A 12,298-nucleotide genomic window follows, 5' to 3' on the forward strand; every position below is an offset into this window, starting at 1 on the left:
CTCTTGGGGTGATCTTGGCAGAATGACTGCTCCTGGGTAGAATCACTGGAGTCTTCAACTTTTTCCATGTGTAGACTATCTGTCAGCAGGCATTTCGATGGCAGATATCTGTAAGGCGGCGACTTGGTCGTCGGATCAGCCATTTATTAAACACTATGCTATTGACTTGAGACAGACAAGGGAAGGGGAGTTCGGACTTGGAGTCCTGAAGCACATCCTACCTCGATTTAAAGAAGATGTGGGCCCACCACCTGTGTTAATACTCAGCTGGCTAATCACCCATTCCTTATGAATGCAACGGATTACACTCCAGATAAACAGGTTGCTTACCTGTAACAGATGATCTGGAAGTAATCTGTTGTATTCATAAAACCCGCCCAACCTCCCCGCAAGTATGGAAAGGCTGGATAATGGTATATATTTATTCTTGTCATGGAAGGCAACTGCTGGTCCGCCAGAAACTGATTGAAGCGTGCCCAAACTGCCTAGGATAAACGGATGCACGGTCACGTGCTTGGCAGTTTGGGTCAGCGCGAGGAGCTAGCTAATCGATCCGTGAGGTCTCTGCACAGGCGCAGAACCCATTCCTTATGAATACAACGGATTACCTCCAGATCATCTGTTAGAGGTAAGCAACCTGTTTTTCTAGTGGTGTGAGAGAGGGAGAAAATCTCTCTGTCCACCTTCTCCACTCTATGCATAATTTTATACACCTTGACCATGTCTCCCTTTAGTCACCTCTTTTCCAAAAAAGAGCCCCAGATGCTGAAGCCTAGCCTCATAAGGAAGGTGCTCCAGGCCCCTGATCATTTTGGTTGCCCTCTTCTGCACCTTGTCTACTACTCCAATATCCTTCTTAAGATATGGTGACCAAAGTTGTGCACAGGACACCAGAAGTGGCCACACCATAGATTTGTATTAGCATTTTTATTTTCAATTCCCTTCCTAATGGTTCCTAGTATTAGCCTTTTTCACAGATGCTGTGCATTGAGTTGACGTTTTCAATGAGCTGTCCACCACGACCGCAAGATCTCTCTCCTGGTCATTCACCAACAGCTCAGATCCTATCAGCGTATATGTGAAGTTGGGTTTTTTTGTCCCAATGTGCATCACCTAACCCAGGACCTTTATATAGGGCAGGTAGCCCAAACTCAGTCATGCAGCTTTCCTCTGCAGGGTGGCTTACTTTGTTACCCAGTTGGTTAGGAACCTGATTGTGATTAGCCCATCAATTGTGCTAAGGATACTGGGAACTCACTTACTGTCTCACACACTGGTCCTGAATTAGTCTCATTGTTCCTACTTTGTACATTATTGTGCCTCAAACACAGCATTGTTTAATTCATGCCCTTTTATTCCATTAGGAAAGACTAGTTTCAATTACGCAAGGGTATCTTAGTAAGACCTTGCAGTGGGATTCTCATTATTTTACTTGGGGTTCACAAACATTTTCTTAGCACTGTATATCAGTCTGTGACTGTGTGTATGTCATGGTGTCAGAAATTTAGTGAATGTTGACACATTGCAATAATGCTTAAGATTTAGGAGTTCTAGAGAGCAGTCTCAAACAGTTCTAAGTTTCCAGTAAATGTCAAATGTGTGTCTTCAATAAATGCACAAATGTCCTCCCTCGTTTCCATAGTTTTCTGTGTTATGGGATATACAAGCCAAAACAAGCATTACAACAGAAATATTTCTGAGATTTCTATGCTAGGCCCTCAGATGTTAAGATCTATTGAATCTTTAATGTGATCTATAGGGTATTCATAATCCTGGGTTCTGCGCCTGCATAGGACCTCATGGGTGGAATGTTCAAGCTCCACATGGTGTTTGAGTGCCGACCCTCGTGTTCAGCGTGACTGTTTATTTTGGTGGTCTGAGCCCTCCTCCTTCAGTTCCTTTCTGACTGCCTAAGCGTTTACTTTATTGGACTCTGCTCTTGAGTTGGATTTGGTTCTGTGAGATTAGAAAAACATTGACGAGATCTTTTAGATTTTTAACTTGGACTGGTTTCTGACTATGCTTTCTAGTTTTTGGACATTTGCTTTGCTTAATTGGATTTAGATTTATTATCATCTTGACGTGTCTTGGCTTTCAGTTTCCGTTATCTCCACTGACATTAAAAAAAGAAGAAGTTAAAGGCATGTGGGGGGAAGTTACCTTCAAATGATCACCATGACTCCTGTTTACTATGTCAGGGTGAGGATCATAATTCTAGAACCTGCAAGATTTGCATGTTGTCCTCCTGCCAGATGCTTAAAAATCGGGTGCTTCGACTCAAGACAGTGTTATACAAACAGACACTTTGCCCCCTGACACCAATGCCAAGGTCCCCACAACCTGCAATGTCAGTGTTAATGTTGATATCAGAGTTGCAGCCTACATCGGTACAGCCTAAGCCCTTGGTATCAAGTGGAACTTTGACATCTGGAGAACATGTGTTTAAGCATCCTGTGGGGGTATTGAAGGACTCTGTGATACAACATAAAAAGCATAAAAAGAAAAAAGAGAGCTTCAAATGAGGATATGCCTTCTGCTTTACCTTCAAAACAATGGAAACTTGCAGGAGTTGACGGATGTCTTGAAGAAGGATCTTTGAACACCATCCTCAGCAGGGATTCAGCTTACTAAATCATTTGCAACTCCACTATTTACCTCAAAGCGGACGTCCATATTGACATTGGCTTTGATACCGAGAGAGTTGACGACTGTAGCAATGTTGGTTTTGGTGTCGGAGGCAATATCAAAGGACATTGAGTCAATGCCATCAGTACCATTGACATGGGTGGGGGAGAAACCTCAGTCTCAAGGGCCCCCTTTTCCTATGATTTCGATCGTCAGCATCGATGAGCAAACTCCATAGATGGAAATGGAGGCTGGTCTTGACCATGTTATAACCCATTCCTTACTATCTCTACTTGACTCCATGGAAAGCACTTCGTTGGCATCTACATTGTGAGGGTTTCTACGTCAGGAGCTAGATGTTGATGATGACATGGAGGAAGACATCATTCCTGTCCCTAAAATTCCATTGATGTCTCCAATGAAGTATTACTCGCCCAGACACTTTCAGCATTTAAGACAGAGTTCTGATACTCACAGGGCTACTGCACATTGCTCTCACCACTGCAGCTGCTCTGGGTACTGGAGTTCACCTGTAGCGCTGGAATGTGCCCATCACCAAAGATGTAATAGAGAGCCAACTAGCATCAGAAAATACCACTGCACCATGTCTCCAAGTCTTCCATATGATTATGATGAGTATTGTTTATAGAAGGCACAGAGATCTGCTTCTCTGAAACACATGAGAGGGGATAGAGGTAGCCAGTTGCAGCTGACATCTCAAAAAGCTGATCCTACCACTACTAGGGAAAGGTTTTGGGGTTCTATGTTGCAGATCCCTGTTACAACATTTTAGTGCCATCTTCAACTTTGAGTTCGATTCAAATTATAGAGCAGCCATCTACCACCACTACTGCTTCACAAGCACATTCTACACATGCAAAGGGGGTTGAAAGGGATGTATCGGTTGTGACTCTGGCAGTAGAGAACGGAACCTAGAATAGAACCCGCTCAGTAAGTTTCTGTTTAGAGTCCACCATGACAGGGATATTAAGACTGATGCAGGAATATGCAGGCTCACCTGCATACTGTGACCCTCCCATCTTCCCCTCAGCAGTAAGTATAAAAATGGATACGCACCTAAGGTTTCTGGAAAACTTTGCTGGATGGTCATTGTGTTTAGGTGGTCATCCAGGAACCAAAAGAGGCAGCACTTCAACCACCAAAAACCATACATGCTGATTATGAGGGGCAGTTGAGCATCCCACCCACGAGGTCCTGCACAGGTGCAGAACCCAGGATTATGAATGTTTACGGCTCACTTAAATATTATGTTACAGGTAAGCAACCTGTTTTAAATGTTTGCATGCACATGAAAGAGATCTCCATTGAGATCTATAATGCCCAAAGAGACTCTGGGCTTGTACTTTTTGAACAGCACCCCTCTTCCCCACCCCCCGCAACCCACACATACACCAATGCCATCTGGCAAAATAAAACTTTCAAATGCAGATTATGATATGACATGAGTGCCTGTTATCCAAAGAATAAAGCATCAGTAATCACACTGGGCTGCCCAAGCCTTAGGCATACACAAGGAGGGCCAGTGTCAGGAACTAGTATTATCGGGCATATGCCAAGGCCTATACCTCAAAAGGGAGCCTACTGCCAATCTCCAGGGTCTACTGCCAGTTCTTAGAACCTCCTGGCTGTGATGCTTCTCGTCACATATCTCTTGCCCTTTCTGACAAGAGCCAGTTCCATTTCCCTTATCCTCTCCTTCTCCTTCTGTGTGTTGGTGCAGATTAATCCCCAAGTGAGAGGGCAATCAATAAGCAGCTGCGACTGTAGCAAGAGAGAGGAGGCCCACTGACACTATTGTCCCCAAAGCTCCCCCACCCCCACCCCTGGAGCCAGCACTTGCTTAATGTCGCTTTTTGTATCCTGGACATCTACACTCTATTTTTATATCAGCTTTGGAGATGGCTGATTTGGCATCCAACTGGTCAAATGAACAAACTTCCCTGTGGGATGGAGCTCAAGAAAAACTGGTTCTGCTAATTTCCAGAAGAAGCAAGCGTACCTGCCAACATGTCACTATTTTCCCATTCAGGTGAATGGGGGAATAGGAACATGTTGGCAGGTACGCTAGCTTCTTCTGGCAGGTATGAGCTGGGTGTTCACAACTGTGATTTGGCTTCTTCTTGTGCCATCATTAAGCCATCTTCTCTATCTGTAGCATGTTTTTAAAATTTAAAGATTGATTGTGGGATCTCTTTTTTTCTTTTTTGAATCAGATAAACTTGCAGGGTCCTTGAAAAATTATGTTTTCAAAAGCCTAAAGTTTGGGGCAGGGGATGTGAGAAGAACAAAGAGGAAGTGCAAATCAACCTTGGATTCAGAGACAAATTTGTGTGCCATGGGGCAGAGGAGCTGAACTCACCCCATAGCAGACAAAACAAACAAACAAATCTCATGCTAATTCCTGATGGTTCCTTCTGTCTGTTTGGACTAGCCACTAGAGAAGATGTCACAAGACTCTTTGCTGCCAGTGCTTTATCAGCCTAATATGTGACTGCTCGTCTGCATTCAAACACAAACAACAAACAGAAAAGGATTTCTTATGGGGTAGAGGTGGGGCTGGAAAAGGGATCTGAGGTGGATGGCTGCGGCAATTTTTTTTTTTAAAAATCATAATCATTCAAGCAGGAAAACAGAACTCATAGTCAGCAGTTTCCTCCAACTGTGCCTGAAAACAGTACCAGAGTGCTGTCCAGCAAGACAGAGCTAGAAAAAGCCCACAATTTAAAGCTGCCTCTGACTGCAGCAGGTAAGTACAACCCATGTGTTAAGTAACAGAAATAATTTGATGGGGGGGGGGGGATAATAGTGCAGCAATGCTCAATACCTTTTTAAGTGGGATCTGTGTGGTATCTTGGTTAAGTATGTAAGCTGTGAAACAGGAGGCCCCTGTGTTGAGAGCCAGGCCTGATTTGTATACTAAATATGCTTATGAGCTAGCATACAAAATTAGGCCTGTTTCATCAGTGTCACAAAGTGACCAGTTCTTTTATACGGTGACCATGTAGGAACTGGGCGCAAGGGAGAAAGGAGATCAAAGCAATCCTAAATGATTCAGTGGACTTTATTGAGTATAAAAGAATAACAACATCAATCTAACTGAGCAGAAAACAGAACATCCTATCAGTATTACTAACAATATTTCAACCCTAGCCAGCAACAACATTCACCCAGTGTTCCTAACTAACATATGTGTGTGTATTAAACCTTCCTAGATCCTAATATAATTCATATAGGCGGAAAAGTGGGGGGGGGGGTTTAAGGAAGGTTGAAGACTGGCATGGGTTGGGGAGATCAGGAATTAATAGAGGGAAGAGGGGAAAGGAGAAGGAGGGGAAATGATGGACGGATTCAAGGCTTGTGGAGCAGCATATTACCAGGGTCAGAGGCTTGAGAGCGGTGGGGCTTTCAGCTGAAGGAGAGAGGCTGTAGCTGGAAACAGGAGCTTGAGAGCGATGCAATCTTCTAGCAGTCAAGCAGGCAGTTTGCTCAGAGCAACGCTGAGAGTGAGAGCACCATGGCTGGGGAAGTCTTGACTTCTCACTGCACAGCAGAAGTCACAGACAGTTCCTGTCCATGGGCAGAGTTCCTGCTTGTTGCCCCGCGGCTTAGCAGCAAACTCTGGTATGGCTCTTGAGCAAGTATGATTGTTAGGCAAGATTGCTTGGGAGTATCATGGCTGGGGAATCTTGACTTCTCACTGCGTAGCAGAAGTCACAAACAGTCCCTTCTCCCTGGAAAGAGTTCCTGCCTCTAGCCCTGTGGCTTGGGCAGCAAACCCTTGGATTGCTCATGAGCAAGTCTTGCTTGTAGGCAAAAGATTGCTAGCTCTCTGTTTGGCTTGCTCCATTTTTGTAGTTGCTTCTCCCTTTTGATCTCCATACAGTCTATTCAGAATATCCTCACCCTTCCTGGGTCCCCAGAAAGGTGCTGTTTCCTTCTGGATATTATCTTTTAATTATTCAGGATATTAGCTCAGTCCAGGGAGATCTTAATCCCATCTTCTGTTAGCTGCTATCTTGGGGAGGGGACCAAAGCAAATCTGCATATCTGAGCTGCAAATGGGCATCTTCCCTTGTCCCCAGATTTCCCGGCCTGGTCCCAGAAGGTGTTAAAAGGTGTTAGTACAAGGACTAAATCTACAGGTGTTTTCCTAGAGGGGAATTTCTATAGACAGCAACTGAGTATCCCCTTTGGGCAGAGCAGAGCAATCATTGACAAGGATTAACACAGACTACTTGCAACAGAAAAGGGGAGCTCAGCAGCTGGCCTCTTCCACAGACATTATCTGATAGTGAGTTACATTTTAGCATAATGATAGCTCTGGCCTAGCCCTTGTGTTTCTGTGAGTGCCCATTTCACAATACAATGTTGGATTGCCTCCACTTTCACAGAGCAGTTAGCAGAGGTAGTCATGAGACCTGGGTGTCAGTTCACCTTGAGTTCAGGCATTTAATTGAACTCTTAATAAAATGTAATCAGACACAGACCTGAATCCTACACAATTCTGGGTTGGTATTCTGGGTTTAATGTTGTGTGTGGGGGGGTCCCCAACACCTGGCTGAAATCCCACCTCATGCATGAATTCATTGGTTGGGCGTAGGCTAGCCATTGTTTCTCAGCCCGAGGCAACCCCTCCCCAAATCTGCTAGGTGGGGATAATAATGCTTATCTTCCTGACACATTGAGGTAGGAGCAGAACTAATAATGCTCATCTGCCTGATAGGGATGTGCAAGGTACCAGTTTGGAGGCCCTTTATGGACCTCTGAACTGGTTCGAAAGTCCGGCGGTTTGGCTGGTTCAAAGGTGGGAGGGATAACTTTAAGGATGGGGGAGGGTGCTCTTACCCCTCCTGCTGCATTCTCCTCACCAGCGCTATCTTTTAAAATGGTCCGGTGGGGCGGCAGTGTACCTCCTTGCTGCCCTGGTGCCTTCTTGGACTGGAAGTGCCTGGTGCGCATGCACCAGGCGCTTCCAGTTACCTCTGGTCCGAGGCAGCACTGGGGCAGCAAGGAGGTACACTGCCACCCCACCGGACCATTTGAAAAAATAGCACCGGCAGCGGGAACATGGCGGGAGGGGTAAGAGCACCTTTCCCCATCCATAAAGTTATCCGCCCCCCACCTTCAAACCAGCAGGCACTGGTTTTGTGCACACCACTACTGTCTGACACATTGAGGCAGGAGTAGAACTTAATTTTTTAACTTTTGAGGGGTGAGAGGAGAGAGGGGAAATGAGTTTCTGCATTAAGATTGATTGTTGTGGCCACTGTATTCAGTAGTTTCAATATTCAATAACTGGTTTTTCTCTCCAAATCAGAAGCTTTGAAACATTTTAAAAACCAGTTAACGCCACATGAACAACGAGAAATTAAGGATTATAAAGAGCTGTGGTTTCTTGGACTTGGAGCTAAAAAGATTGATGGACATATTGATGGAGATAATAATACATTTGATGATGATCATGGCTGCTACAAAAAGGTGAGAGTCTGCAACTGAGGTACTGCTTGGGCATCCAAGAACATGGGGAAACACCCACAATGCAAACTTATGCTGTTAATAGTATATTGGAAATCACCAAAGAGAGACGGTGAGGACTAGTGATGATACCGAGTTTTGTAATTCTTGCTTCAGAAATCCAAACGTTGGGAACTTGTAATGCTTCATTCAGTTTCAAGACTCTTCAGTTTCAAGTTCTTCATAATGTGAACTTGTATATGGTGTCCCCCAGGGCTTCATACTGTCTCAATGCTTTTTAACATCTACATGAAACTGCTGGTTAAGATCATCAGGAGATTTGGTGCAGGGTGTTATCAGTATGCTGATGACACCAAATCTATTTCTCCATGACAGCGTCATCAGGAGAAAGCATAACCTCCCTAAATGCCTGCCTGGAGGTAGTGATGGCCTGGATGAGGGATAACAAACTGAGACTGAATCCAAATATGACAGAGGCACTTATTGTGTGGGGTAAGACCCCAGGAGACAATTTTGATCTGCCAGCTCTGGATAGGGTCACACTCCCCCAGGAGGAACAGGTATGCAGTCTGTGAGTGTTTCTGGATCCAAACCTCTCTCTGGTGTCACAGGTTGAGGCAGTGGCCAGAGGTGCTTTCTATCAGTTTTGCTGGCTATGCCAGCTGCGTCCATTGCTTGAGATAAATGACCTCGGTACATATGCTGGTAGACTCCAGACTTGACTACTGCAATGTGCTCTAAATGGAGCTGCCTGTGTTTGTAGTCCTGAAACTGCAGTTGGTACAGAATATGGCAGCTAGGTTGGTCTCCAGGGCATCTTGGAGAGATCATATTACTCCTATATTAAAAGAACTACATTGGCTACCAATGTTTCCAGGCAAAATACAGGTTGGTGGTTATAACCTATAAAGTCCTAAACAGCTTAGGCCCTGGGTATTTAAGATAACGTCTTCTTCACTATGAACCTCATCGCCCCTTCAGATCATCCAGAGAGGTTTGTCTACAGTTGCCACCAGCCCATCTGGTGGCTACACAGGGACAGTCCTTCTCTGTTGCCACCCTGAGACTCTGGAATGTGCTCCCTTCTGGAATAAGAGCCTTCCTATCTCTGACAACTTTTTAAAAGTCTCTAAAGACACATTTATTCACCCAAGCTTTTTAACTAGACTTATGGTTTTAAATTGTGCTACAGTTTTAATTTCTGTTGTTTTTTGTCGCTATACACCTCCCAGAGACATAAGTTTGGGGCAGTGTATGCATACAATAAATACATAACTATGAGGTGAGCACTGCAGCCCCAAAAGTTCATCTCTGGCTTGGATTTTGATCCAGTGAATTTCAGTGTTGGCTCATCAGGGGAGATGTTGGGGGAACTTGTATATGTCATCATGCTCCTGATGACATCACTGGGGAAACACTGATAAATTTTCAGTATTCTCATGTCCTTTGCTGCTTGTATGGGCACCCATTGGGAAGGAACTTGTTTCCTGCTGCATGATTCTTATTGGATTGGGTGAAGGGAGCAGGTCTAGCTTACATGTGGTTACTCATTAAGACCCTGTGAACCAGTCCTAAGAACAGCCCAGTTGGATCAGGCCTAAGGCCTATCTAGTCTAGCATCTTGTTTCACACAGTGGCCCACCAGGTGCCTGTGGGAAGCCCACAGGCAAGAAGGCTTCCTATGCTTCCTCCTCTGTAGAGGTCCACACAGAGCATATTGGACAAAGGTTACTGCAGCATAGATGCTTAATCCATTTCCCCCACCAGGACCCCTGAGTGAAGGCACACAATCTTTGCTACACTGCGATGGGCCTGCTGTGTCATGCCAGCTCAAATGTCTGGCCCATCTTTTTCAACGCACTAGGTACTCCCTACCAAAATATTGCTGGTGATGAGATTTGTAGCCCTAGAATTGCTGCTGCTGAAACGACTGCTCTCTCAAGGACAGCTAGATAAAGAGAATGGTCTGTCTACGGACCCTCTGACTATGAGTATATAACAGTCCTGCCTTACTTGTGATGCACCAAGTTGAACATAGCCTACCAGCCATTATGGTAGGATGCCATGGACTCAGTTAACCTGATTTTGCTGCCTTCCTGGAATTGGGGTGTGTGTGTGAGTAGGGCATGGGAAGGATGTCTTTCAAGTGGGAGGCTGCAGTGGGCTGCATGGCAGATAGGTTGTGCAGGTCTGGTATATAGAGTTGGGGAGGTGGGAATGGCAATAGCTATGAAAACCTCTAATCGGTGTTTACTAGGTGAGAAAGTTAGGCTTGACAGGGCAAATAAGCCAAGGAATTGGGACAACAGAGACCCAAGAGAAAGGGGCAGGGTCTGTGTACCCTCTAACAGGGATTCCCAGATGTTGTTGACTACAACTCCTAGAATCCCCAAGCAAAAGCCATTGCAGCTGGGGACTCTGGGAGTTGTAGTCAGCAACATCTGGGAATTCCTGTTAGAGGGAACCCTGGGCAGGAGGTAGACAAGCAGGGGATGAATTCAGAGGACTGAGACTGGTGTGTTGTGTTTCGTTCATATAGATGCATTCAACATGAGCCAGAGATGGGCATGTGTCACCTCTACTTTCCATGTTTTTGTCTCCCTGATAGGTTGTAAGTGACCATCTTTCATACAGATATGAAATGCTATCTGTTATTGGGAAAGGATCATTTGGGCATGTTCTCAAGTGTTTGGACCACAAGACAGGTGAAAAAGTAGCAGTGAAAATAATAAGGAACAAAAAGAGGTATTGTGCTTCCAACCTTTTATGCATTTTATCAATAAACTAAAATGTGGGAGGATAGCTGAATAGAAAGAAGTGGCCACTATAACTTGTTATGCATTTTATAATGTTTAGGAGTTTGTTTGTTTTTTAAGTGATGGGAACTCATTTAGCCAGAAGGTCAGATCAATAATGTTTTACAACAAAACCAAAGTGCAGACATTTGTTATCACCTTGTGCCTCCAATGTAAAGCATGTGGAGATGGGGGTGAGAAAGGACAAGAACCAACACAGAGTTTGGGTTTTGAAAGGGACCGTTGTTTTATTATCTCTCCCATGGATGTACAACCCAAAGGGCAGGAGCAGGAAAAGGATTTCATGGCCCATCTGCTGACAGAACAGCCCTGGCTCATCTGCTGGGAAGACAGACACCCTCTACAGTCACTCCACTGGAGGGAAAGGGGTATTATCATCACAACAGCCACTGCAAGTGAGTTGGCCCATGGGCCTGGCTCCTTCAAGGCCTCTTAAGGGGATCCTCCCATGGTGGCATGTGAGATCTAATCCCATCGGTTAGTGCCTATTACCCAAGTGCCTTGGGAGAAAGGCTGCTCAGCTAGCCTGCCAAATCCATGCAACGCAGCTGCTCCAGCAGCCAAACATGCATGTCTCAGTCCAATGTTGTTGCCCTTACTTGAGAGGTGAACACCATCCAGCTTGTAGAGGTCAGGAGGTCTGGTAGGAATGTCTGAGTATTGAATCACCCCATACCTGTGGGCGGTCATAAAGGGGTGCAATGTTCTCTTAACTTTCTTCCTTGCACCATTGCCAGCGGCGGGGGTGGACAATGGCCCCGTGCTTTTCCAGGCTCTCCAAAAATGCAGACGCCAGCAAACTGCTGAAAGAATGAGCTCACATTTCCTTGGCTGGGAGATTTGAGTGCCCACCCCCAAGTACTACACTGCAATGGATTAATACCTGGTCAGGGAAACCCATTCTGGTGAAGAAGGAAGGGGCATGTACATATTGGGTGCAGTGAGACAGCCCATAGCGGCCCCTGACTGTGTAGAATGGGCATGGACCAGAGATGGGCAGACTCACTGATACAGTACCAATGCAGCACATTTCTGGTCTCCTAATACATAGTGAGGCTGCCCTGTGTGCCACAAATGTTCCCAAAAGACTAGACCCAGCCGGATTTGTCCCACCTAGATGAGCCAACTAATTCCCTTTTCCTTGAGGCATGGAAAAAGAGCAGCATGACTTTGTAGAGCAAAGCATGACACCCTGAGCAGCATGACTTTGTAGGAAGCAGGATCCACAGATTTTAAGCAGTGCTAACTTATGGGGCTTGGCTTAGCACCAGCCTTTTGCTACCTTGCATGCCTAGAAGGATGTGCGTTGAGTCATAAAGAAGATTATGGCCAGAAGTATAGACCCGTATACTTAGGAGTGC

At 45.3% G+C, this 12,298-nt stretch overlaps 1 protein-coding gene across 8 annotated transcripts in view; it reads left to right on the plus strand.

The window, feature by feature from the left end:
- Positions 1-12,298, plus strand: part of DYRK4 (dual specificity tyrosine phosphorylation regulated kinase 4) — a 55,912-nt gene that overhangs the window by 21,657 nt on the left and 21,957 nt on the right. For 7 of the 8 annotated variants that reach the window (XM_053252739.1, XM_053252740.1, XM_053252743.1 and 4 more), the window contains 3 exons: positions 5,269-5,392; positions 7,964-8,124; positions 10,730-10,866. In XM_053252739.1, coding sequence (XP_053108714.1) covers positions 5,269-5,392; positions 7,964-8,124; positions 10,730-10,866 — 422 coding nt within the window. The remainder of the gene's footprint in view (positions 1-5,268; positions 5,393-7,963; positions 8,125-10,729; positions 10,867-12,298) is intronic. The other variant, XM_053252741.1, reaches the window with a different exon arrangement.

This window comes from Hemicordylus capensis, chromosome 5 (genome assembly GCF_027244095.1).
Source record: "Hemicordylus capensis ecotype Gifberg chromosome 5, rHemCap1.1.pri, whole genome shotgun sequence".
NCBI lineage: Eukaryota > Metazoa > Chordata > Lepidosauria > Squamata > Cordylidae > Hemicordylus > Hemicordylus capensis.